The sequence below is a fragment of the Pseudomyrmex gracilis genome, unplaced genomic scaffold (assembly GCF_002006095.1).
Source record: "Pseudomyrmex gracilis isolate BER0280 unplaced genomic scaffold, ASM200609v1 scaffold_20, whole genome shotgun sequence".
NCBI lineage: Eukaryota > Metazoa > Arthropoda > Insecta > Hymenoptera > Formicidae > Pseudomyrmex > Pseudomyrmex gracilis.
In genome coordinates this window covers 1,184,596-1,211,679 of record NW_018020604.1, presented here as the reverse complement: position 1 = coordinate 1,211,679, position 27,084 = coordinate 1,184,596, and the positions used below count along the sequence as shown (strand labels likewise).

Here is a 27,084-nt window from a genome sequence, read left to right as displayed (position 1 = left end):
GCGTCACCACATGGTGCAGCAAATGAAGAACCTAGTTTGAAATCGAGTCGAAGATTGCAGAAGATTATCCCGCACAGATAAACCGGGAAACCGTCTTATTCGTGGAAGTCGAAGAAGAACGCGAGCACAGTCTTTGCCGGCGGAAAGAGAGCGCCCGAAATAAGAACAAACTTCTCCCGAAGAGTCGGACCAAAAAATCGAACAGAAGTCCGACAAAGGGCAGAAAAGAAGGTTTCTTCTTCGCCGAAGAGACACTCCCATCGCTCGTGCTGCGAGCCCACCCGGACGACGTTGTAACACGTCCCGATAGAGAGATCACGTCGATCGTCCATCACGCCATCGTTCGCTCGAACCGAGGCCGACGGCGCTCGAAATTTTCTGTCGTGATCGCGAGCTCCGATTCCGTGCGAGGTTTATTTCGCTTGCACCTGCCGGAGCGTGTGCATCCTCGGGAGAGAGAGAGAGAAAGAGGAAGAGAAGCAGAAGGGAGAGAAAAAAGCGGCGTGGTCGACCGCGACACCGAGCTGTATCGAATGTCGTCGAGAAGACGGCTGAGAACCATCGGCAGAAGAACGATGCAGCTTCCGACCCACCATCGAATGTCTCCGTCAGTCGGCTAATCAACGATTGATCGCGACTCGCGAGATATCTTCGCTCGCGTCTAACTTTGCTCCCTACTAGTTCCGGAAGAAAAGTACTTTCGGAACACAGTTTCGTGTGTGTGTGCGTGCGTGTGTGTACATATGTGTGTGTGTGGCGCACGTATATAAAGAACCAAGCTTCGGAAAAAACCGGATTTTGAACCTCGTGATTATTCTTCCTCTCGTCAGTTTTTATCTTTTTTTTTTTTTTTTTTTTTTTTTTTTTTTTTTTTTTGATATTAACCGTAACAAAGAGCTCAGGTGTGTTCATTTCCGAGATACTGGTGTCGCGCGTGATATGGTTAACAGCCGCGTCGTCGATTGGTGATAAGGTAGCAAGTGAGTTTTGTTTGGTGCGCAAAGTGATGTAAANTGTGTGTGCGTGCGTGTGTGTACATATGTGTGTGTGTGGCGCACGTATATAAAGAACCAAGCTTCGGAAAAAACCGGATTTTGAACCTCGTGATTCTCTCTCTCTTTCTCTCTCTTTATCTTTTTTTTTTTTTTTTTTTTTTTTTTTTTATTTGTTTTTATTTTAACCGTAACAAAGAGCGCAGGTGTGTTAATTTCTGTGATACTGGTGTCGCGCGTGATATGGTTAACAGCCGCGTCGTCGATTGGTGATAAGGTAGCAAGTGAGTTTTGTTTGGTGCGCAAAGTGATGTAAACACCACAAGAGAGAAAGAAGAAAGAAGAGAGGAAGAGATAGAAGAGTATCTCTCGTGCACGCGTGACTCTCAATTCATTACCACGGCTCTCCCTCGGCCATTCGACGCCGCGCCCGCCCCCGATGAGTGGAGGCACATGTCCATTGCTGCCGCTAAAAATGCAGGGTGAGTCTCTTGCAGATCCATTTGTCTTGGTCACAATTATCATTTGTCGCGCGAGCCTTCACGGCGCCCGACAGAATTAAATCCGGCCAATTCGAAAACAACGTAAGGTCGTAATTTTCGGAAAACGAGACAGCTAATGGAACGTGTTGTGGACGATTTCCAGGCTTTCGGTGATACGTACGTTCACGTGACACTTGTAGATATCTGGACAATTAGAAGTCTCCGAAAAAAAAATTTGAAAGAAATATGTGCATGCACAATGAGCTTAATGATTTATTGACAAATTTTTTTTCACAGAGGTATACTTAAGATAATTATTGAGAAAGATTATACATAATATATTTTGATTTTTTTTAAAATATATTTTTTTCTTTTTATATATGTATATATAATAATGTAAATGTTTAGTGCACTTGAACTATATTTGTTCGGTTTATAAGCGAGATTAATTTTAACGACCTTATGTGTGTTTTCAATTTGGCCAAGTTAATCATTAGTGTTCAAAAATTTTTTCATCTATTTAGAAGCGAATAAATTCTATTTAAGTAATCTCACATTCCGCAAAAAACATGTGCTTTTCAGTTTTATGAATAGAATTTGAAATGTAATTTCTCGAACGCCCCGAGTGCAAATTTTAGAAACGCCTCTCTTTGTCAATTTCTTTTCTATATCAAACGTTTCTTCAATCGAAGATAAATTTATGGAAATTGAGTTTAATTGGGTTTAATCGCTCGCACAATAGTTCACTTTCGTCGAACGTGCTGCGAAGACTTGACATAGAAACACTGTAAGTGTCAAAAATAATAATCGCAGAGGGCTACCTTCTTTAAATATTTTAACAATTTCCGCTAAGAAAATATATTTTTTTTGCATATTTATTCAACTCTTTTAAAATGTATTTTATAATTTGCATTTACAAATGTTTTCGTAATTTCGTGTACATAATGTATATCTTGTGAAGCAAAGTCTTTGCAAACAAAATTATAATTCTTTGTAATATATCATTAGTTATATATAGCGTTGTTTTTTTCACAAATCTTTTTGATAAAAAAAAAAAAAAAAAAAAAAAAAAAAAAAAAAAAAAAGAATTATAACACTCGGCACTTGCGGTTCTTTTTTACGTCAAATCTTCCAACATTTCGCGTTTCGGAAATCGGCGTTTTTCTGTCGTCGTTTGAAAATCCGATTTAAGCTGCAGCTTTCAGAATCGGGATATCGATATTTCTTTCATTCCGCGAAATGTCAAGCGGGGTGTATGTATATCAAAATAAGAATGGGCGCGCGCGGTAGAGGAGCAAAGCAGGGGGAAGAGACTCTCGTTCTTCTTTATAAAAAGACATCTATTGTTCGACGTTGCAGATTATTAAGATGTTTTTAGTTATTTGGGGTAATGTCCTGAGAGAGACCCGGGAGAGACCGGGTTTATACCGCGGTGAAACTACGTCAGAGATGTCGATGACGTCACGCTGTGGTCTCTCAATTTCGAGAATCACGGCGCATGTGCCGTTACGGGCTCTCAATCGTTGCGCTTGACCGTAGAGGTCGATCCGCGCGCGAGAGAAAACGAGAACTGGGTAACATTTATTATAAATCAGTAGAAATTACGTCAGTGAGTATTTGAATGACTGAAACTGGGACATGTCTGTTGTAAAATTCTCAAATCGGTATATTGCGTAATTATGCCGCTTGCGCGAGGAAAATTTATGTCAATATGCATTTATTCATGAACAATAGATAATTTGCGTTAAGTGCAGTAAATTACAGAGTGATGAATTCAAGAATTACTTCGAAATTCTAAACGAAAGATAAAAAAATAATAATAAATTTAGAAAAGACGTTAACACACTCGAGTAAATTTTCCTGAAATCTCAAAAAAAAAAAAAAAAAAAAACAATGTTGAGTGTACAAAACTCGCGACAGAAAGAAGAGTGTATTGATTTGTTTTAATTACAGCACCGTGAAGGGATTTAAAATATTCTCAAAGAGCACGTACATGTTCAAAAGAAAAAGAAAAGAGAATTCGGAGCGCTCCGTATATATCTAACATCAGGTAACACCCGAAGTATCGATACCTCCTCGCTTCCGATACTTTCACTTTTGACATTATCCAGGTATATACGGGGTGGTCAACATCGTCGACCTGTCGCGATACGCACGTGCGTGCCCAATATGGCGCGGGGAACGATCGAGGAGAGGAATTGCACTTGACTGGCCGTTATATTTAGGTTTAAGGAGAGAGTAGGGCGTCCTTTAAGAAGAGAGTGCCGCGACTCCACTTGCTGTCGTCTCGACACTGTTCCTTTCTCAACGGAGAAGTGCATCTTTCGCGATCCTTCCGAGATCGCCTCACAGCGCGGTTTTCGAACTCGCTTCTTCTTCCCTTCAGATAGACTTCTTTCCTTCTCCCCGTGTGTTGTCTCTCTCTATGTCTCTTTCTTTATACCTGAGATAGATATACACCTACCTTGTATCCTGCGCGATGACGGGCTCCTCCTTCGTAGACGCTTAAGTATCCGTTAGCGTCGGCTATGAAACGACCGACAACCATTCTTTGCGGTTCCCCCGACCCAACAATCGCTAATAACGGCAGGTCCGGGATTTTTCGCGGGTCATGGATAATAGAGAAGGAAATAACGTTCGGTTCGTGCGATAAACACGAGACATCTTTGCCTTTCCCCCCGGCGATTATCGTGCGAAGGAATGAGGGATTAATAGACTTATCAATATATATTGACTAAGAAAATTATTAATTTTACTTAAATTTTTCTTTTTGTGCTCGATGAGATTTAATTTTAAATCGTCCGTTTGTTTTAATACTCTCGGTGCGATTTTTGACGCCGGAGAATGTCACACTTACACACTTGATAAAAAATTAACAGATTTTCATGCACATTTTTAATTGCAATAAAATCAATCTCTGTGACAAATTCGAGCATTTCGCAAAGGTGAGAGATGCAGACGCGAGATAACACGAAATCGTACTGGTTTGACGAGATGTTCTCGATTTTTTTTCTTTTTCCCTTTGACGCGCTGCGAAATGAAATGATACACGAAGAAACTGGCGAAACGTGCGCGCACGGGGTAATTAACATCGCGGTTAATGTCTTTCATATTTCCGCCAGCGTCTAGCATCGCGTCTGCATTTTTTGCCACTAAAATCTCGCGCAATAATAATTCGCACGTTATGGAAGCACATCGAGCGATAACTTAAGCACTTATGGCGTCTCGTTACTCCTCGCGCCATACAGAATATACACACAACGCGCGCTCTCCTCTCTCTCTCTCTCTCTCTCTCTCTCTTCGCTACTTAACACTCCATTGCTGTAATAGACTCTCGACTCCGTGGCAGTGCGTTAAATTATCGATAAACTTTTCGCCACGAGAGCGTTCCCGCGAATAGAAACGCGTTTAAATGGAGTATAAAGCGTGTTGCGACCAGAGAGAATGAGTATTGCGCATCGAAAACGCGTGAGATAAGAAACTTGCGCAATGTCAATGCGGTTGGATCTCTCGATCGCGCGATCGAATGCAACACGCAAATTCGCGTAACAGCTAAAGTAATAAAGGAAATAACATCTGATCTAGGATACTTGGCGGGAAATAAAATTAAAGAAGAAGAGACAAACGCGGTAAAGTGATTTTTATTTTTGCAAATGTTTCAAAATTATTTCAAATGATATAGATTCAAGTTGTTTTATTCCGTGTAGGAAAAAAACCAAATATTTGCAAGGACAAAAGAATTGAAAGCAGCATACGTCTAGTTTGCTTGAGGAAAGACCGATGACGCGACATTCTAATTCGTCGCAGCGCGACAATAAGGTTTCGGATATCTGCCGTCCGCGCACGCGAGGATCGATGCGTTTCGAACACGCTGGAATTATTGCGCAATGAGTAAAATATTTCAGATGCCAGAGTAAACATTGCGAAACGCGGTCGAAAAAAATGTTTAATCGATAGGTCGGCATGTCAGAATTTTTTTTTAATTTTTTTTTTTTAATACAGACTCACTTCGACTCGTCCGAGAGTCACAAAATTTCGTCGTTTAAATGAGACATCGGAGAGATTGTAGGCCGAGCATCTGGCGTGATAATGGCCGCGCTTTATCCGCTTATTAGATACATTTCTGCGTAATCGGAGCTTCGCGTTCTTGCATTCGCGCGTGAAACGAGTCGTCGTCGTCGTCGGTCAAAGACGCGCGCGCGCGCGCGCATGAATAGACTCCGGCTCGCGACAGAATGCACACACGGCAGAAGTTTGAATTCAGGCGATACTGAGTCACCGGCGCGCAGCAGAAAGGCGCGCGAGTAAGAGAAAGAGACCGGCTGCGTTGCAAATGAATGCGAGCAGAGCGCGGCGGCGGCGGCGGCTCCGCGCGCGGGAGCTGCGCATTTTTGCGCACGCGGTTGCGAGGCCGCTTTTGCTGCGCGGCCGTGCCGCCGCGCGCCGGTCCGATCTCCCTCTCTCGGCCACCGGTTTTCTACCAGATGCTCGGTGCAATAGCGGCTCACGGCTCTCTCACGCAAAGCGATAAAAAAATCGACTGAAACTTCCTGATGCTACAAACAACTTTTGCTACTAAGCATCTTTAGATATTAATTCGTGTTTTCTTTATTATTTGCGAGACAAACGATCTGGTAGTTCGACTATTCGCTATGTTTGATTTGTACTAACGATAATTACTACCGCGAAAATTACTTCGTTTTACAAGTAAGACAAAACGAAGAAAATCGCGAGTCCAATAATTGTAAGTGTATGTTGATCGATTAAGTTAATTTCTTAATAATATCGCGACTTCGCGCGCGGCGAATCACAGAATCGACGGCGTCGTATTATCGTTCGCTATCTCTGGCCACAAGTAGTACAGCACGCACGCAATGCGTCACTGTCGATGCACGTTGCACGCGGCGCGTGCGAAGCACATGTAGCAAAATAGAAACTTGGCCAGGCCTGCGGTAGGCGCCGTGTAACCGACTCTACCGTCAGCAACAATGTGGATATCCATTTGACTACTAAAGAGCTCATTGCATCGGCCAAACGGAAACAAGTATACACAAGGTGTGCCAAAAAACTTGATTCGCAACATTGCGCGATAAATCCCTTTGTTGCATTCTGCCACAACGAAAGTTTCAACTGTCGCCGCTCTTCTTCTTCATTGCGTTCGGGAATTTTCGATGGGAATGTGAAACGTCTCGGCGATTAAAGGCCCATTTACAATACGTGTCGTGTTACGGACCGTCTTCGAGCGGTCGTCGAATTTACACGTATTCGAGATGCGACCGAATACGTGTATGTCCGAGAAAATTGATAGGCACATTAAAATGCCACTTTCTACGAAAGATTTGGCTGTAGTAGTAGTTCGATATTACCCGATGAAAAAGAGAAAGATTTAGGAAAAGAAAGAACAAAAAAAAAAGGTATCTTTAGTGTTCCAGTTTGGCAAAATCGTTGAAGAAAGAAAAGATTTAATATAAGAAATTAATTGATAATAAACGAAAATGGAAAATTTTTTAATTCGTGGTTTAGCATATAAATTATATTGCCTTACAAAAATATCAATTTTTATTATCTTGCACAACGGAACGGAAAGAATATAATTTCGTTCTGCAGATCTTCCGAAAGATCAAAAAAAGATATCGGAAGCTAGGAATTGGTAACTGGGGAGAGAACGGACACGTCACGACATAAACACGGCAATGTGTAAATTGTTACATTTGAAAACACGGTAATAAATTTTTTTGTTGCCTCGACCGCGAGATACATGGAACGGACATGGAACGGTGTGTATAAATAGGACTTAAAGGTGCAATAAAAATTCTGTCGACTCAAGCTTGGAAATTAGGTCAATGTAATTTTTTTTTCAGTACTTTGTAGATTTTTTATTATACGTTATAAATTTTATAATACGTAACAATTGTTTAATTTTATTATCAAATATTGAATAAGTAAAATATTCATTGGTTAATGGTCCATTTATTCAGCTTCAAAAAAATTATTCATTTCGTTTCAATCGTTTTTGCACGCAATAATGTGATCTAATTTCAAAGCATCGGTGTACACATGTCTATGAACCATTATTTTTTTTCCTACGTTGCATAGTTCAATACATCGGGTGAGTATAAAATTCGCACTGAAGGTGGCGATGCGTGAGCGATATACGAATACAGGCGAAATCGGTCCGATGTCTTCCGAATAGCGAGTAGTTTGGCGAGCAGTTTGTGCGATGCGAAATCACGTGGACCGAGCGTCGCCGAGTCGAGCCGAATGCGCCGCGCCGTGTCGAGCCAAGCCGAGCCAGTCCGAGTCGGGATATAGATTCTCTCTGGTGCGATGTTGCCAAGCCTTCCCCATCGTCGAGCCGGCCGGCCACTGCCGTACTCGGTCGGCTGTGTGCGCTTGTCCATCCGTCTGTCCGTCTATACACGTTCATCCGTCCGTCCGTCCGTCTGTTCGTTTGCTCGTCCGTGCGGGAAAAATAGCCTTGCCTTGGCTTTCTTTCCTTACCGCACGTTGTCGTGACCGCGTTTTGTCTCTCTTAAAAATGCACCCTCGGAAAACTTGTCGTGGAAGTAGCCGTTAGTCGTCGCAATCTCGGCGACGAACGTACGATTATTTTAATGAAACAAAGAACGATGCTTGACGACAACGACGACCGACAACGGTAATGGTGGGAAAAGCCACCACGGCGACCATAATTATTGGTTATTGATTTTTGTTAATGCGCACGACCATCGTATTCGCAGACTACGTACGTACCGGGCGGGCGGGATGAGATGTGACGTAAACTAGGATATCGGCGCACATCGGCATAATATTCTTCATAACGGGAGGACAATCAGTACGTCTTCGCTCTGTTGTATCCGCGAATCCGTGGCACGTGCGACATCAAATAGACGCGCGATATTTTCACAACGTGGTAAATTTTATAAAAGCATCGTCACCGAACCAACGTTAAGTCGCTAATGCTAATGAAAAGAATTAGTATCTAATTTCAGTAGATTATACTTGTTTTACATAGAGAGTTCCATGTGGAGTCGAGAAGTTTTTTTTTTTTAACATCAGGAGCAAACAAATTTGTAAACAAATATCATTTGAAATATTGATGTTAATTATCGAATCTTCTCGCGAATCAGGTTATTGAGAGACTCACGGATTTAGATACTTTATAAAACATTTAGAGAGAAGAGAACTGGTTAAAAAAAGAAAAAAAAAGATTAATAGCCTTGCACAGAGCGTTTTCAGAGAAAATCTCGATCGGAAATGACCGCGAGAGTTTAATTTTGCAATTTTCTGTTATTTCTATTGACTACAAACATTATCTTAGGTTCGCGCGAACGATAAGAGGAATGATAAGAGGCGGTACGAAGCGGTTAATATATCGAATAGCATGCGAGATAATTCGATGCGTTATTTTGCAGCTCATTAAATGTCATCACGACCGTTTCATAAATATTGCATGAGTTTGATGCATATTATCTCTTAAAAAATGTGCATAATGTGACGCATTTCTTTTACAAAAAAAAGTAAAAGTAAACATATTTTGTCTATTTTGTGAAACAATCGATTGGAGCAAAATTTTTGCAGAAAGTTATTTTCCAATGATTTTACGTCTTTAATGATCGCGACGTGATCATGAGCGTAACCGGCAATTAGACAGAGAAGTGTTAATTGGCAGGATACTCGTATCCAGGTAGTCTGACCTCAGCTTAAGACTTTTATCAGCGTTGCCTCTCCGGGATAGAATTACGGCGCGCCGTGAAATTGCGATACCGAAAGGCGTCGATTCGCACGATTCGAGGAAAGATTCCGGAGCCCTGTTTCGTTTCTCAGCTGCCCAGATAGCCGCGAACAATCTGCGAACACGCACGACCGGCGAAAGGCGGAGAACAAAGAAGGTGGAGTTACATCACCATCGTATCGCGATGCGCGACGGACAAACGGTCCGGTTGCTATCGCGGGAGAGAAAGAGACGGAGAAACGATAAAATTTGACAGGATCGCGCCTTCAGAAGTGCGTCTTGCGTTTAATCACGCCGACTACTTTTTTTCTTCGCGGTTGTCTTCTCGCCTGGTCGCCGTCATCTCACCTACACGAACAAAAGACAAAGAAAAAAGTGTGTCATTCGAATTGAGATCGCGGAAAGATTAATTTTGCATTACATTTTTTTATTTCGTTACAGAAAAGTTGCGATTGATAAAGAGACAAATTGCAATTGCAAGAGACAAAATTTGACAAAAATATTTGGATTTCTTGACGTTTCTAGAAGATAAAGATCTTGCCGCGATGCATTGTTCTATTTTTTGTCGTTATCTATTGAAGATACGCGATCTCATGTAACTTAAAAAGTTAAATATAAACATTTTCGTACTGAACAAGAAGAAATTGCACGTTTGACACATGTGACGTTCGTGCAATTACTTAGATATAAAAAGATTTATATTGCAAAACATTAAAGATTCACATAGTTATCATGTATTAAAATTGTTTGGTATTCTCACCTGGGAGAGCAATTGAATTATATTACAATTAACATACAATTCGAGCGGCCTTGTTTAAAAACGTTGACATATGTAATATTTTTTGCTTATTGTCAACCTTCGGCATTCGCATACCGGTTTGACATAACGTTGTACCAAAAGCTGACTGTCATCCTTTTGTATAAATATTTGTTTCAAATCTCTTTTTCTATATGTTCATGCGACATGTATATAAATATATCTCTTTTTCTCTTTTTTTTTTTTACCATTGCATCAGAATGCACAAAAGCAAAAGTTGGAAGAAAGAAAATATCAATCATTCACGGAGGAATACAAAAAGTAGCTTCACGGTTTGTTATACGTTCGGAATACGTTTACTCTGGTGTTTGAAAGATGTGTTATCGGGCGAGATCTTCTATAACTTTTTTTACCATCTCCGACTTTAGCCAGCTTTGTCTTTGTAACAGGCTGTTGACTTAAAATTTAGTTAAAGTTGAAGTCGAAAGTAAATTAATCCTAGATACGCGCGCGTACAGATAAGACAAACTGCAGTGGTGAACTTGGAACAGCATGTATAAAAGCATGATGTTACTCGTACGTACGCGTATGTGTATATATTATGTAGTACACACACACACACATATATATATATATATATACGTATATAAGTACATATATGTGTGAAGTTGTATGGTGGAGAGGCAGGTCGAGGGTCAAAGTAGTCGAATGGTTGTAGAACGACAATGGCAATAAGAGAAACCGTTTTTCCAGGCGCAGAAGAATAACGACCCGGTTGAGGCGATTACAATCGTTTTTGCGCGCAAATCGATTATTTCTTCCTCTCTTAAATCGCATTTACGTCGTTTGTTTCGTTCTATTATGCATTTACAAAATCAAAATACTTACACTTTTTTCCGAACAGTATAAAAATTTAAATACAAAATGTATAATTTACGTGTGCGCGTTTTATACACAATTGTAATTTATATAATTTTGTATATAATTGTATATTCGTTTAGATACGCATCTCTAACGTCAATTTCGTGTTTTTGCATGTAAATACATCTTTCATAAAACTTGTTTGAGAAACGGTAGGTAATTTGTATGAAACAAATGCATTTTATCGCGAATCGTAAATGACACTTGGTACCCGCCGTTCTCTAAAAATAGTCGCATTTGCATCTACATTGTCGACCACATTCTAATCACAGTGTCGCAACTATAATTCTACCGTAGCGTGCACACATCTTTTCACAAATACGCAGTAGTCGCTTGGAATCTCAATTGCAATTTTCAGAGTTTGTGCTCCATCGTGTGTGCATATCGTTTGTTGTCACTGCGCGTCCATTTTTTTTTTCGATTATCAATCTTCTAGATTATCGTATTCAGCCACTGTTTGAAGATATGACAATATACAATTACATTGTCATATGAGTGCTGATATCAATTTTTAATCGTATATGTTACACATCTATTTACATTTAGACAATTTCTTACCACAAGTGTGTATATTATTTTTCTAATTATTTCTAATATGTTTCTCATTTTTATAATACTAAAAATTGCTGTGCCGAGATATTTATATATATTTAATATTTATGTATTAATTATTTATCAATTGGCGATTAAGTACTAGAAGAAGTATGAGAGCACGATGTTCAACTTTCGTTAACAAAGAGTCGACACGCCACGCGCGTTCTTTATTTGTGGGCACCCTATATAAACGATGAGATACCATAATCTAGTTCCTGTAGAACTAGAATTTTGTTGTGAGCGGTGGCAACAGTGGTTTGCAATTGAAGATGCCAGTCACGGAGATGAAACTTCCGAGCCAGATAAGCAAATTCGCAACGGATTTACCCTTTTTTTTTTTTTTTTTAGGGACACGAGATTAGTCGTTGGCAATTATTCATTTTGACTTTCGTGATTTTCTTTAACTCTCATATAGATGGACGTTTCGTCAGTCAAGCGGTACAAAAGATATTACGCAAAATATTTGTCTCTACATATTTTCTTATCTAATCTAGCTTTACTCTATCACGGTGAAGATCTCGTAGAACGTGAGACATTCGTCAAATTTTATTTATAGAAATTTGCGGAGACGATCGCTAAAAAATATTCCAAATGTAATTGTAGTTTTTCTAGTAACACGAAAGTTTCAATTTTTTTAATAATAAAACAAATATTTAATCGCCAGCTTAAACAATACTTACAAGTCTGAAAAAAAAATTTACTACGTTTTCTTCGAGAAAAAAAATATGTTTAGTGCAGATGAAATAATTTTGGCACCAACAGTGTACTAATATGACAATATACCAGATAACAATGTGCCAGATTGATACAACTGTATCCGCTCGTGGCAACACTGGTCAACCTCGATAAGTCGATCGAGTATTTTTACGATTATTATCGGCAAAAACAATTTCTGTTATCAGAAATCGCGATCGTGGCGCAGGTATCATCGGACGCACAATAGCGAACCGTGGTATGCAAAAATTGCGCAGTGAGCGCGTTACGCAAATTTTTTTTTTTGCGCGCGCGAAAAAGTCGCAAATTGTTCTTGCCGCTTGTAAAGTTCGCTGTCGGTACTACGACACGGAATTGCGACGTTGCCGGTGCTGTGTCGGGAAGGCAGGCAACACACTCAAGGGCAGTTCACACCGTGTCACTGTTACCTGAACAGGTAATCACATTAATCTCACTGTATGCAGTCCCGACTATCTAGTCGGATTTATATAGTTAGCTATTCGGAGAACGGCGGGATATATTTTCGCACACAAAAGCGAGATGCATCTTCACGAAAGTCTCCTATCCGATGCCCACTGTGATGTTTACTATTTACATTATTTGTATATTTCCTCTTGAAATAAGTTGCGATAAAATCTTATTATTTAAAGTCATCATTCTTCGTTGCAAGTTTTTAAATCGTCGCAGAAAAAATTAATTAATGATGTGTATCCTAGGCAGATCAGTTATCGGGTTTGGACTAGCCCGCGCTTGATGACCGTAAACAAGAGTGTTTACACGCGTTTCGTGAAAAATTTATATTGTAATATTTAAAATCTCAAGCTCGAGTTTTTAAACTAGATTTAAAACGCTATCGAAAGGGTTACTCAGCTGTTTTAGCCTGCGAAAAGATTACAAATCTTCAAAAAAGTTATTTAACTAAAGTGATGTTGAAAATTGTTTTCTGTATTTAAAGAGCGCGAAAAATGTTTCACGTCTCGCACTTGTCTCAGTTACAATCGGCATGTATAGGCGAGAAGAAGGTCGTTCCCCGTGAACAAATGGGTTTGGAATGTGACCTGTTCTCGAAATATCTACTTAATGGGTTTTTTCGAACTGTAGTCTTAATCATAACATTCAACACCAATTTTCTACCGTGTTGACCTAAATATATCTGGAAAAGTTGCATTCTTGGGATCTGAAAAAGGATCTTTTGTATATTTGGAAAAGGCAGAGACATCTTGTCGACACAACAAACTTCGGTTCAATGATCTTTTTGAGAATTCCGAACCTTTTCCCAAAGGCAAACAGCTGATTAATCCTCTTCTTTTCAATAGGTTTTCTTCTTTTCAAACTCGAGCAGTTTTCAACTTTTTTCTTATAATTATGTCGCGTAAGCAAGAGATAACACGAGGCTATTTTTAAACAGTTAAAGATAATTTACTTTTATTAAATGTCACAATGGTAATCGGATCTCGCTTGAAAAGATTTGACAAAAAAAAAAAAAAAATGATCAGAGTATCAGGAACACATTTTTTCAAGGTGAGGTAAATGAGCAGATGCTATGCGTGTATTAAATTCAATTACTGTTCCATAATACGTCTTATCGCTTAATTTGAAATTATGTGTGCGAACGACGATACATTTCTTTCTTCCTTCTTTATTAACTCGTCAGATTTTCCCACGGCGTGTGTGAAGTTGGCAAGACCTTTATTCAGCATCGTGCAAAAGTGTTTGGCGTAAGCTCAAGTCATACTTGACCGTGGCAATCTTGGTTTTTGGCGATTTCTATTACGCGCGCGCGCATTCCTCCTTCCTCGAACAAAACGGTTATTTTTCAATTACGTTTTCGCACGCGTTCATTGAAATCTCTCGCGACAGGTCTACTTGGCGAGACAAAGCGTGCGCGTAACATTTAATTTCATTACTGTTTACACACGAAACGCGGACCAAATGTTGGCGATTTGTACGGCAAACTATCAAAACGTCGACGATAAAATCGCGCTCTCGTCAATCATTATCGTTAACTAGTTTATTTTTCGACGTATTATTTAGCGACTTAACGTTTGCCTAAAGTCGTAAAGCTTGAATCTAGCAATACCTTTCGGCTTAACAAACATTTGCCAGGAAATTCAAAGTAGAGTTTTATATTCGAAGTTACTTCCTCTAAAAAATCAAAATTATGACGAGCATATGTGATAAATAAATTGTTCCGTAAAAAATAGCAAGCGCATTTTCAACGTCCATAAATCGTTCATTTTTTTAGGAGCTATTTCAGGAGATTACTAATCGCTCGGTTTTTTTTTTTTTTTTTTTTTTTATTAACCAGACGCAAGAGATGTCTGATTCGGAAAAAAAAGATTCCACTTATTAATGGAAAGGAAAACAACAATTTTATTGCAATTTACAAAAACAAATCTGTAACAAAGGATAATTAATGACAACTGAAGGTATCAATTTTAAATAAAGTTTATTTACTTTTTAAAAGTTTTTAACAACGTATCCAAGTTAAATGATTAAATATACAGTTCGATTTTATTTATTGACAAATAATTCTCTGTATAGACCGCATCTCTAACTCTGTGAAAAAGTTCAATAATTAGATCAGTTTGTTTTATTGGCGAAATTTTGTTAGCTTTCAAAATTTGCGGAAATGCGGTCATCGGTATACAAAGGTTGATTGCTGATTTTTCTATTTCACGAAAACGTTGTTTCTCGCGCGCGAGCGGCGAGAGATACTCGAAATGACTTGAAAGGACGGGTTTTAAACGGCGTCGGCCGAGAGAAAGTGGCATAATGTGGGTAACCTTATTGTTGCTCTTATTGTTGTATAATAAGCGTAAGTCGCCCGTGATAGCCCATTAGCAGAGAGAAGGTGGCATTGAAAAATAATTACGCCACATTCCGACGATCAGGAAAACTTGAATAACCGCGACCAATTTTCCTTGTCATTTTCTTCCTTGGTCGCTCGAACGATTACGCGTGCCAGAAACGCGTCTCGGTGAAATAGAAATGTTTATTGCGTCGTTCTCTCTCTCTCTCTCTCTTTCTCTTTCTCTCTTTCTCGCTGACTGAAAGAAATTCAATCTGAAACGCGATAGAATAAAAAAAAACTACCACGAAGCCCGTGATTGACAATAATGATTAAATTTGCACGAATTATTGTTTCAAACTATAAATATAGACAATGATTTATATCCAAACTTTCTAAAATTTTTTTGTGAACTGTAATAGGGAATTTTGTTACAACAAACAGATAATTTAAAATTTTATTCTCTTCTAAGATATGTATTTAATGTCAAAAAGTAGAAACTGAGTGATGCGTTTAGATTTTGTCTGTTTCTGAAGAAAAAAAGTCTAAAGATTTATGAGAAAAATTGATATAAATTAATATTAGACACAATTAACATATAATGAATATAATTTAAACTACGATGTAATTTATATATCCGATATATTAAAATATATCTGACGTATAAATTATGTTATTTACAACGTTCATACACAAAGATCTTTTCAAACATTCAGTTTTCTGAAAAAGTGACCTATTAAAGTATTCATGCATAATTTTTTGTCGATCATTAATCGCGTCACGTTCGCGCGTACACGCGATTGGTTCGATCGATTTACTTTTTGTCCGATGAATTACAAAGGAAACGATCTTGCCTATAAATATGTCACCTGCATGAGCAATCGCTCCGAATGCGTCAGAGGGGAAGCGCGCGGCGTATGAGCGCAGCATTTTTTCGGGCCTGACACGTGACTTTCGCGCTAATCGTAAAAATAGTCCGCTTTTATAACTATACTAGCGGCTAGTAGGAAAATATTCTCTCATCACTTTTTTTTCGCGCTACGTTCTTTATACATATAGAATGGATTTCGTGCGACGACATTCGACTCGCCGTCCATCTTATCTCTCGATGACGTACGTTTTCTGGCGCGCGTTTATTGTCCTCTATACTTCCTTGAAGTTGTAAGTAATTTGTAAACTTTAAGATCTATAAAAAAAAAGTAGTATTTATAAAATATTACGAATACGTAAACAAGAGAAATTTCGAGTGAAATAAATATAAATGATTTTGTTACTGAGACGACACACTAAGTTCTATTGATTCGTTAATTTGTAAAACGAAAAAAGTAGAAAACGCACGCTAACAAAAAAAAAAAAAAAAAAAATAAAACAGTGTAAAGGCAGATATATGGGATATAATTACCGGCAGATTTCTATGTAGCTCTCCTAAGTGATCAAGCGTTAATATTATGTTGCAAGTCTCTGTTGAATATCGCAGTCACTTCTCGCCGCGAAACACAACACTCGATACCGTCTTACTTTGCAACATTGACGCGTGCATACGTCCGCCCTCTCTTTACGTAAAACTCTTTGATCTCTCGTCGACTTCGTGTCGGAAAAGAAAAGAAAAAAAAAAAAAACATTGTCGCGTTCTCCGATTCGATTGTGGAAGCCGGTCCGATAACCTGTTGACGATAAATGCAGGAACCAAATCGTAATAGTAAACTCGGCGTTACTATGGATTTTGCCGCTCGTGTCTTACAGAGTGATTTATGTACCGCCGACTCTGTAGATACAGGATCGAGTTTCGAGCCAATTCATTACACAAGTTTCATCGTATTTCATTCGATCTGTTTGCAAAGCGTTCGGCACAATCATCCTAATATCGGAACTCATCACAGTAGCCAGAAAAGAAAAGGCCAATTTAGCTTGGTATCGTAGATAAGTGCTTTGAATTCAAATAAATATCAATAGATTTTGAAATTATATATTTGAATTCCGTTACATTCGCGTGAACTGCGCGCGCCTTATAGAAGAAAAAACAGAAAAGAAATTAATGATGGGCTGCAAGCCACTACTTACGTGTAATTTTCAAGGAAGGCGGTTAGTACGTATTTATGCGCAACACAAGTCTACTTTTAATTACGAGCTGCGTATAAATTTAATTAAACGCTTCGAACGTACGATCAGTAATCGATTTCTTGCGATATATTGCATTTCGCAATGTTAAATTTAAGTTAATTTTGAAAAAAAAAAAACATCACGTACAACAAAAATCTGATCTAACTTTTGTGGCGAGATCTTCGAAATAAAATGTATTAAAAGTTTGTTGAATTTGTGTTTGAAAATACATGGAAAAATAAATTTCCGCGGAAATTCTTTTGTAGACTGTTGTTACTCACGCGGTTTCTATTGAACACAATCCTAGTTCAATTCGTTTCACAATCTGCACCGGAGTTCTATTCTTACTGTCGATACGGTAGCTTTCGGAAGGGAATACAAGCACGATCAATATGTCGAAATCGCAGAATACGCCGACGAGGAAATGCGGGAAGTCGGGCGCAGGGCAAAACAGGTTGTTCGATCAGGGAAGTTCCTCAGGTGTAACGCAGCAAATACAATGTGATTTGCAGCGTGTCATTTCGCAGCGCCGGTTTATCGAACAATATACGAGTAATATTTTATATTGAGGAGAAACTTATCGCGCGTCCCTTCCTCCTCCCGGCATCTCTGCTGATATTTAAAACGTAAGGCGCGCGCAAATGAAAGTTTGTGGAATTGTGTGTACACGCGTTGTCGGGATTATAACGCGTGTACGGATGCGAAATTATTATTATTCTATGCTGTGTTCTCCTTACGCGCGATCTCCTTGCACCGCGCTCGCTCGCTGCACCGTTGCACGCGAGAACGTTAACCGGTTTCGCAAACAATTCTGATGAATGTTAGAACGCCGCGGGGTGAAGGCAAATTTTATAACTTCATAATTGATTCTATCACACATCAATAGTTTTTTTTCTTTTTTTTCTTTAACAAGAGAATATCTTGAAATACCTATCTGTCATTTATTTGTTTACAATTTTCTGCATGTATGTAAAATATTTTATTAGTGATTTAGATATTATTTATTTATAGAACGCAGCAAATGGATATATTCTCACTCTTGTCCGAATAGCATTTGCTGTCTTTTTCTGTCAACAATTAATTTGCCAAATGTTTTAATTGTTTGACTCGACTTATACGAGAAACAATTTTTATACGGAGAAAGAACGATGACAATGTCAACGTAATAGGTGATTATCAGGTGAGTTGTCCCGTATGTGGACACGTTTCTTATCTCTCACCTCGCGAAGAGATAAAACAAAGCAGAAAAGATAGAGGAAAACACAAAGAGAAAAAAAAAAAAGAATTGCGCTATATGTGAAAGAAGGCGAGCTATATATGTGCCCTTCGTATCTTTTCTGGGTGTTTCCTTTGTGCCTTCTTGTTTGCGCACGCTTGAGTCATTTATTATCGGATTACGTGTATTTAGGATCCGGTCTTCGTGTTTCCATCGTATGCGCATTTGCGCGCGAAAAGTTTCCTACAAAGAAGATAAAAACGAAACGAAATTTCAAATATAGAGATTTATGGGTAAACATAATTGTTTTTAATATCTTGACTTATTTTACAAAATATTGCGTATACATTTATGTGTCATTGGTACGTATACATGCAGCATCGTTTCTTGAATTTGTTAATTTATTCAGTTTTGTCGGTAATCGGCCGACTTATGTTGTCCGTATTTATATCCATTACCTTTCGCAATCTCACTTGATTAGATTTATCACTTGTAATACTCCACAACGCGCGAGCGTTAGGTAGGTAGTTGGTACATTAAATTTTAGTATCCATTTGTGGTCACTGGCCCGTCTACGCGTGCCCCCCGCACACGGTTTTGAATCCCGGGTTAATTTACTTCTACATTCAGCAGAAATAACAAACTCTTATGCGCGCTCTCGCTCGCCGTTTCGCGTTATTACAGAAAATTCTCGCTATTATACGGGTTATGCGACGGGTATGCGCCGGATTATGTAACACGTGTAAGAGAAGAGTATGTTTAATCCCCGTCGCTCGTCCTCTAGCTTTTATCCAATCAGAGTAAGTGCCTGCATCCCGGGGATAGGATTCGTCCCGAAAGAACGTGCTTTCCTAAATCCTTCGCCTAAGAAGCTTTACGGAGGAAGTGGCTGGCTCGCATATTTCCAAGGGATCGTATTTCGCGGATTATAATGGTAGCAGCGCGAATTTCGCTAGTTTTACGTTACATTCGAATTGCGGACAAAACCCGAAAATCGATAAAACTTTTCATTGAGTCAGATCTCAAAAATCGCCGCCGAAAATTGATCTACTTTCGGCTCTTCGAAAGCTTCGCGATGTAATTTATCTAATAAGAAAAATTATAAACACAAATACGCGTCGTAATGTTAGTTCAACTTTCAAAATTAATTTTTTTTTTTACTCTCAGCTGTTTAATTAAAAACTTAATTTTTTTAAATAATTTTCTTTTATATTTATGTTCCAATTTTTTTTAAATTTAATTTAACTAGTTTGTTTCTTGTCGGGGCGGTCGAATAAACGAACGCGGGATGAAAGTTTGTCAGTGGAATTAAAAGCGCATCGTAATCTCCGGCGCTGTAATTACACAATGACACACGGAGCCGCGGCGATCGTTACGAATCGTGTCATAAATCAGGTTTCAACCATTTCACACGTACGCTCGCCGATCCGCCGGATGACGCTGCGCGGCACGAACGGTTCTTCGTTTCGTTTACGCGCTGATCTACCGTCGCGATAAAATATGTTGTGTGTATATGTGTGTGTGTGTATGTATGTGTGCGGGACAAAGCGCGCTCGCGCGGATAAAACACGCCGTGTATAAAATACGATCGCGAAACGCAACATTTGCGAACGTTTCGGCGCGGAATTGACCTTCTGCGCGTCAAAAGTGACGTAAAAATGTTCTCAAAATTAAAATATCAAAGATTCTAGTAGAAATTAAATTAGTAATTGACTAGTTTTTCTGGTTGTTAGCCAGTAGCTAGCCAGTTTTATTGACTGAAAAAGTGATAGGTTTAGCTTGTTCGGCCAGTTTTATCTTAACGGTAAAATCAGCCAGTTTCGGTTTTAATTTTTGCGAAAAAAACAAAAATACTAAAATAAACCTAGCTACATATACGTATAAATATATGTACATACATGTCAATATATTCTATATTTGCTTTTCAATTAAAATTTACCAGAAAAAAAAAAAAGAAAACAGTTTTTGACAATATACTTTTTTTCCCAGTCGAGTTTTTTTAATCTAGCCCAGTATTTATTCTTCTGTTTAATTGAAACTGCTAAGATTCGATCACAAGAAATACTGTTTTGACATAACCACCATTTACTTAAACATAAAAACTGGCTAGAAATTGTTCAGTATTGTCTCAACAGAAGTTTTCTGTCGATTTAACTTTAAGTAAAAACTAGAACTAGGAAAAGTTGTTCACCAGTTTCTGGTGTTCAGTTTTTCCCGAATACACAATTCTATTAGAAGAGTGATACCATTTTCACGCGCGCGCGTACAAAATACCGCCGCATTATCCGCTCGAGATCCGCTAAACGATTCAACGGAAATTTCGGCCACGCTTCCTGGCCCACATAATACTCGCGGTTCGCGACGAATCGAGGTCGGATTGCGGCCAAAGGGGTGAGAGGAGAGGGTTAATCGGGTTTTCCGTTTGATTAATTTCAAACCTAATGCCCGCCGGCGCGCGGGACTACTTTAAATTGAAAACTGTAGGTGTTTCCCGTTCGGTTTAGTGGCAAATTTCGCGGAATACACACTATTATTGCACGCGCTCTGTGACTCTATTGACGGGGGGGAGCACAAGATGCTCGGTAAATTGTTTTAAAACGTTCGCGTCGATAATGGGAAACGGCGGTTTGTATGCGGGCGTGCGCGAAAATTCGCGTTCAAACAGGCAATTAGCGTAACTGTTAGCTCGAGCACGTTGTCGAAAAAAAGAAAAACGTTTCTCACGTTCTTTAAAACAATCTTCGCGTGTGTTGTCGCACATTCGACCGGTTTTCCGCTATTTCTATCCGCGCGCGCGCGGTTTATTATTATCGGATACTACGTTCGCGTTATCGTCTCTCGATAATTACGTTCGAATCGGCGGAATTATAGGCGGTAATTATGTAACAACTATAAAACGGTTCTTTTGCATTGCGCGCGTTGCGAGACGATATCATTATCGCCCAGATGCTTTTATAAAATAGATGTGGACACTTTATTACTATAGCTGAGCGTCTCATTTAATTTGGTATCTTTGTAGAGAAAAAGAGAAAGAGAGATACATTGGATAATGTACGTATAAATTTTCTAGTGTTAGAGCGAAGCGTTTGTAGAAAAACCTCAACTGGATTTTTTCTTTAATAATTTATGTTTTTGCAGGTCGTTGTTTTTTATATCTAAAAAAGTCGTTGTTTTTTATATCTAAAAAACAACGACTTTTTACACTCCTCAGCTCACACACTTCACATTTTTTATTTTAATTAATACTATGTGCTTCAGTATGAGATAAAATTATTACGTCATGTTTTTAATGTCTCTTTATACATTACATAATTAATAAACCTTTTTTCCATTTTTTAATTGAGTTGTTATCTACATACGCGTGACGTTTTATCATTTATTTTATATTTTCATAAAATAACGTGTACTTCAACAGATATTAGTTTAACTGATATCTCTATATTATAATTAAAAACACGACGTCTTGCTTGTGAAATGAAATCGAAATTCTCATTGCCATTTGTTTTTTTTTTTTTTGTATTATAAGAGAGAAAAACCATACTTGGCACTTTGACAAAGCGGTCATTAAAATGTATCTTTTAATTTCGCTGACATGTTCATCAATCGACAATGCTTCTCGTCGACGTTCGTGTTTATTGTCGAGCCGGCAGGCGAAAGTTAGCGTCTCTTATCGATACTCGATGTTGAACACGAACTGAATATACGCTCTGCGTGCGAGGCGAAGTTCTTGCAAGTCGTAATCTCGCTTGCGCGCCAAACAGAGAGACTCTCGCGCGCGCATGTCTGTGGCGCGTTTCATTTATCTATTCTCTAATCATTCACATTAGTGAAAGGTTAGAAAACCAATCATACTGCCGCCAATTATACTTCATCAAGTTGCGCCGACTTATGAAGCCTGGCGTAACCTATTCTCTCCCGACCTCATCTCTCTCTCTCTCTCTCTTTCTCTCTCAGAATATTATGACTCTCTTCGGGTTACATGCAGCTTTATATATAGTATATGTGTATACATAATGAAGAACTCTGCGCGAGCGAACTTATCTGCTTCAATTTATCATTCTCTGATAAAACCGCGCGCTTCTCGTTTCGATGCATTAAATTCTTGGGACGAGTGTGGCAATTGTGCGTAATTCCGCGGGAATATTTTTAACACCCTTTGTTGCACACAATCCACACACACGCCGGTACGAATTTTAATGAAAAATATTTTTGCTTCTACCTCAAAACAAAACGAAGTAAACAACAAAAAATCAAGATAGATGTTAATTACGAACATCTCGATATTTTATCTCGCACGTCGTACGTCTTTATTAATTATTGTCACACGAGACTCATTAATATTTTCGACAATTCGTGGTTACATGTGTGAGGCACGTATAAAATTAATATCGCACTCGCGACGTCCGCGTCGCGTTTAGTAAATATTACAATTTCGCAAAGCGAGAATATTCTCTCGCTTGGACTTGGATTATTTCTATGGTTAGAGAGAGTTTATTTCTAGCGCTTAACGTGTTCGCTAATTGCGTTTAACGAAATGTCGAGCGAAATACAAGTAGAACGCAGCACAAGCGAGGTTTCCGAGAGAGAGAAAGTCTCGCGTTTTCGCTCTTCGCAAGCTTTTGTGTGCCAGAAAATTTTGTTTTTCACCGCGAGACACATTTCGCCGTAACTGATAAGAATAATCAGAAAGATCCCCTGTTAGAGGTTGATAAATAAACGAAATCGGTTAAAGACCTTTCCGCGAAACCTCTTCGGGTAATAATGTCGCACTCACACCAGGAGCAAAGTCGCATCTGATAAGAGCTGTGTTTTTCATTAAAAAAAAGAAAGAAAAAACACAGTTGAGGAAAAAAAAGAAAGTTACTTCGAATTACGCAACTGACTAAACAATGACTAAAACCTTTTTCAAGTATCTGATCGATTATGAAAGAAACAGAAGAACACTTATGACATTTCGTAGTAAACGAACTGAACGTGCAATAATAAGTGACGAGTTAGCAGTCATGATTTATTTATTACCAATGTTGCGACGCATAAAACAAATGTAAATTGTTACAAACGGAAATTTACGAACTGATTAGATGTGTGTGTACAAATTTAAAAAAAATACAATTCATTATGCTGCAACACTGAAATGTTTATTCGAACAGTCTAATCTATTTATCAACTTATAATTTGGATAAATTATAAATTATAAAAAGAAGAGATTTATAGAGACTGTTTGAAAATTTGTTTTTCTGTCTCGCAGGACTAGAGGTCGTCGCGCGCAAAATATAATATTCGCGTTCATTTCACACAACACTTCAGAATGTTATACAAAGTAATTTTCCGCTTGCAATATAACGTAATCGTGTCCAAGTGCGAATAATAACGTTTGCGATAATTTCGAGTATTTCGGTATATATCGCTTGTTCTCGAACGCGGAGTATCATGTGTTTGCAATCAGATTTTTTAATCCCAAAGTTCGTGTATAAATTTACAATAACATATAAGTTTAATCGGAATTACGTGCAGCCTAAAATATAAAGTACAACTCGGAATAAAGTTTGCTGAGGAGAGAGAGGAGTCGAGGAGGCCAGCACAGCGCGAGCGATATCAATGGTTGTCGTAAATACGTTATTTTTAGTTGCCTCTCTTCGCGCTCACTATATAACGCAAAGATATGTTTAATCGGCGGTGTGCGTGGTTGTTTGCGATGCGTGACATTGATGTGCAATTTATACCAGCTTACAGCAGCTCGTTGCAGTTTGTGCCGTCGTTTTTTTTTTTTTTTTTTTTTTTTTCAAAGAAAACCTCTAGATTTCAGGACGCTCTGATACGCTCATTATCAGTAAGACGGGTTTGTAACAGTTGATTACACTCGAGAGAGAAGAGCTTTAATATTCGCAAGTTCTTCAACTATATATCAGCTTTTCAAGTCATTTTAACGTACGTATCTCGGTATTCCTCCAGAGATTATATTTCCGAGTCGTCCTTATCGCACGATGAATATAGGAAAACGGGAACGAGGACGCTGTTGTTGATACAAGAAACAACAGCGGTAAGAAGTTTATTTTTCTTACAAGTTAGTGGAGAGAAAAAATGAGATTATCTCTTTCGAAACTTCTTTTTTTTTTCAATTTAACTTTCGTCGAGTATGTGCCGAGGAATAATTGACACGAAAGATATGTTTTGGCGCGATAAAAAGATTCTTATAATTACTCTATAAGTTAATTTGTTTCATTTGTTATTTCTCTCGACGCACACATACGCGTTAGTTTTGCACGTACGAGGGTCGGGACTTCGCGAAACACGTTGTGTTATACGCCGAAGATAATTTCGATCGTCGCTTGTATCTGTTTGTTTCGCTACGAGATTCCGGCGACACGCCGCCGCCAACGAGCTTGCTTGCTTATCAATTCCGCTACCGGGTGGCTACCGCGCTTTATCCGCGACCGAGCATAAAATCCCGGGTCTTACTGCCGCCAGGGCCATTGTGCGGGATCGCGTGCGCATCCGCGCGCAGCGGGAGACAAAACGTGCGCGTAAAAAGGAGAGAAAGATAGAAAGAGAGAGAAAAAGAGAGCGTGCGTGAACACGACGTTGGTGCCGAAGGTCGACGTGAAACGCGGCGCCGTTCACATTTCATTAAGCATCATTGCGACGACGATGACGATCGTCGTCCGAGGAAACTACCTGTGCTTTAACTCGCGTCGACGACGCTCGGTCGTCACGAAGACGGAGAACAAAACCGCACGTCGGAAGAGGAGAGCAGAGGAAACGACCAAGAGAATGAGAGGAAGAGGCAACGAGTGCGAAGAGAAAGATGATTGACGAAGGTTAGATGGAAGAGGGGAGAAGAAGAAGAGAGAGAGGGAGTAGGAACCTGGAACTCTTCTCACGGAACCAGTCGGCACGGAACGTGGACCGGCCGCCGCGCGATCTTTCCTCTCAAATCGTCCGAATAGCTGTATAAAAAAACAAAAATAGAAAAAAAAAAGCACTCGATGAATAGTCTGTCGGTGTAGAATTAACAAATGCGCGGATATATATTAGTCTTATATCGTATTCTGAATAATAACAACAGGAAAAATGTGACTGAAATTTTACGGACTAGATATATGTACGTATTATTTGCGATACAGAGATTTTCGAGAAAAAATGATATACGTATTAAAACAGGAATTTTTTCTCCGAAAAAATAGTTCACAAATATAATTATCGAATTTACTCATCGGATGTGCGCCATAAAAATGCGTAAAATTTGGCTTTGTTGTATTTACACTTACACGGGCTTAGAAAAAAAAATCAGATTTAAAAAATAAGACGAAATAAGGTCTTCGCAATTTATATAGGATAAGTTTATACACGCGTATATCTTCGCCGATTTGTTTACTCTAGCGCGGGTCTCTATTTTTTTTTTTTTTTTTTTACAAAGGAAACAAGTCGTTCTTTGAACAAGTTTTTCTTGTCCCGTTTCGTACGTTCCGGCTCGCCGCGGGACGCGGGCTGGAGAAGCGCGCTATCGAGGTGAGGAAAAGATTGATTTAAAAAATTCAGGACTGCATCGCGCGGCACGCCGCGTTTTCTACATGCGAACACTTTTGCGCGCGTAGTTGCCGCCTGCAATGTGCCGCGCTATAAGGTGAGAAAAGAAGAGCTGTAAAAAGTATTATTGCGCGAGCGCAAATCGCGCGAAAATGGGCGGGAGGGAAGAGGAAGGCTCTTAACACATCGGGCAGCTTGTAACAGATCTTGCTCCTCGCTTGCATTTTTACTGACAAACCGCGAGGTTCCCGTCATCTCGATAGATATGTGACAGCGCGAATCGGTCGTAAATATTTTTATCTGAAGTTGTATTGTATTTTTATCTGTTTTAGAGGCTTTTTTACAAAGATATTTACTTTTATATTAAGCGTGTAAAATAGTTTTATGTCTTTTAGATATTAATGGCCGGGATATAAACAATATTCTAGTGTTTACAAACGGATTTACTGCCTGCCGGTTTGTATTACGTGAAATATATCGAAATGGACGGATATTTTTGGAAAAATTGTGAAACGCGAAAAGCGTCGCGGCAGAATTGAAGGGTTTTTATCAGAATATATACCGGCGACCTTTTCGACGCCGATATGTAATCAAAGAGAACGTCATCCATCAGTCAGTAGTGGAAATATTTTTTCTCGTTCTCCGCCTTCCAGCACGCGCCCCGTTATATCGGCCCCCGAGCACCGTAACGCAATATCATCAATATTCCGTCACGTGCAAGCCGTTGTTCTAATTGAATAGAGGCCACCTGAGAAAATAGTGGCGCGTCCGGGCAGCAAGGATAATCCGAAATCCGAAAGCGAAAAGCTCTAATCTTAATTAGATCAGTCCCGATTCGACGATCGATTAAGTGGGTCACCCGTTTGTAAGTTGGTGTCTCGCTTATCGAACGCCACCACTATTGGCGCGTTATCGCGGAAATAAAGAAACTTGAGAGAGACGTTTCTCTGTAGATCAATCATGAGGTATTGTCTTGCTTTATTTATGGAGTGCCGTATTTCGATAAACACGCGCGCAATTCTCGGCAACATTCTGTTGCAGAAAGAATTAACGTTTCACCGCAAGAAATAAATTAAACTGATATAAGAACGGGAATATTAATGCAAACGTTCGAACGTGTTATTGTCTTGCGGATATTTTCAAATATTTTATCTCAAAAAAAAAAAAAAAAAAAAAAGAAATCCAACATCTCACTTTCGAAGTGACTTAATTCCTTGATCACATGTAAAATATGTCTGTCTGTAGATAAATTTTT

The 27,084-nt window shown here is 39.0% G+C and overlaps 1 protein-coding gene across 1 annotated transcript in view; it reads left to right on the top strand.

The window, feature by feature from the left end:
• The first annotated feature begins 1,131 nt into the window (after positions 1 to 1,131).
• Positions 1,132 to 27,084, top strand: part of LOC109851789 (nuclear receptor coactivator 3-like) — a 94,032-nt gene continuing 68,079 nt past the window's right edge. The window contains exon 1 of the mRNA XM_020422225.1: positions 1,132 to 1,474. Coding sequence (XP_020277814.1) covers positions 1,446 to 1,474 — 29 coding nt within the window. The 5' untranslated portion in view covers positions 1,132 to 1,445. The remainder of the gene's footprint in view (positions 1,475 to 27,084) is intronic.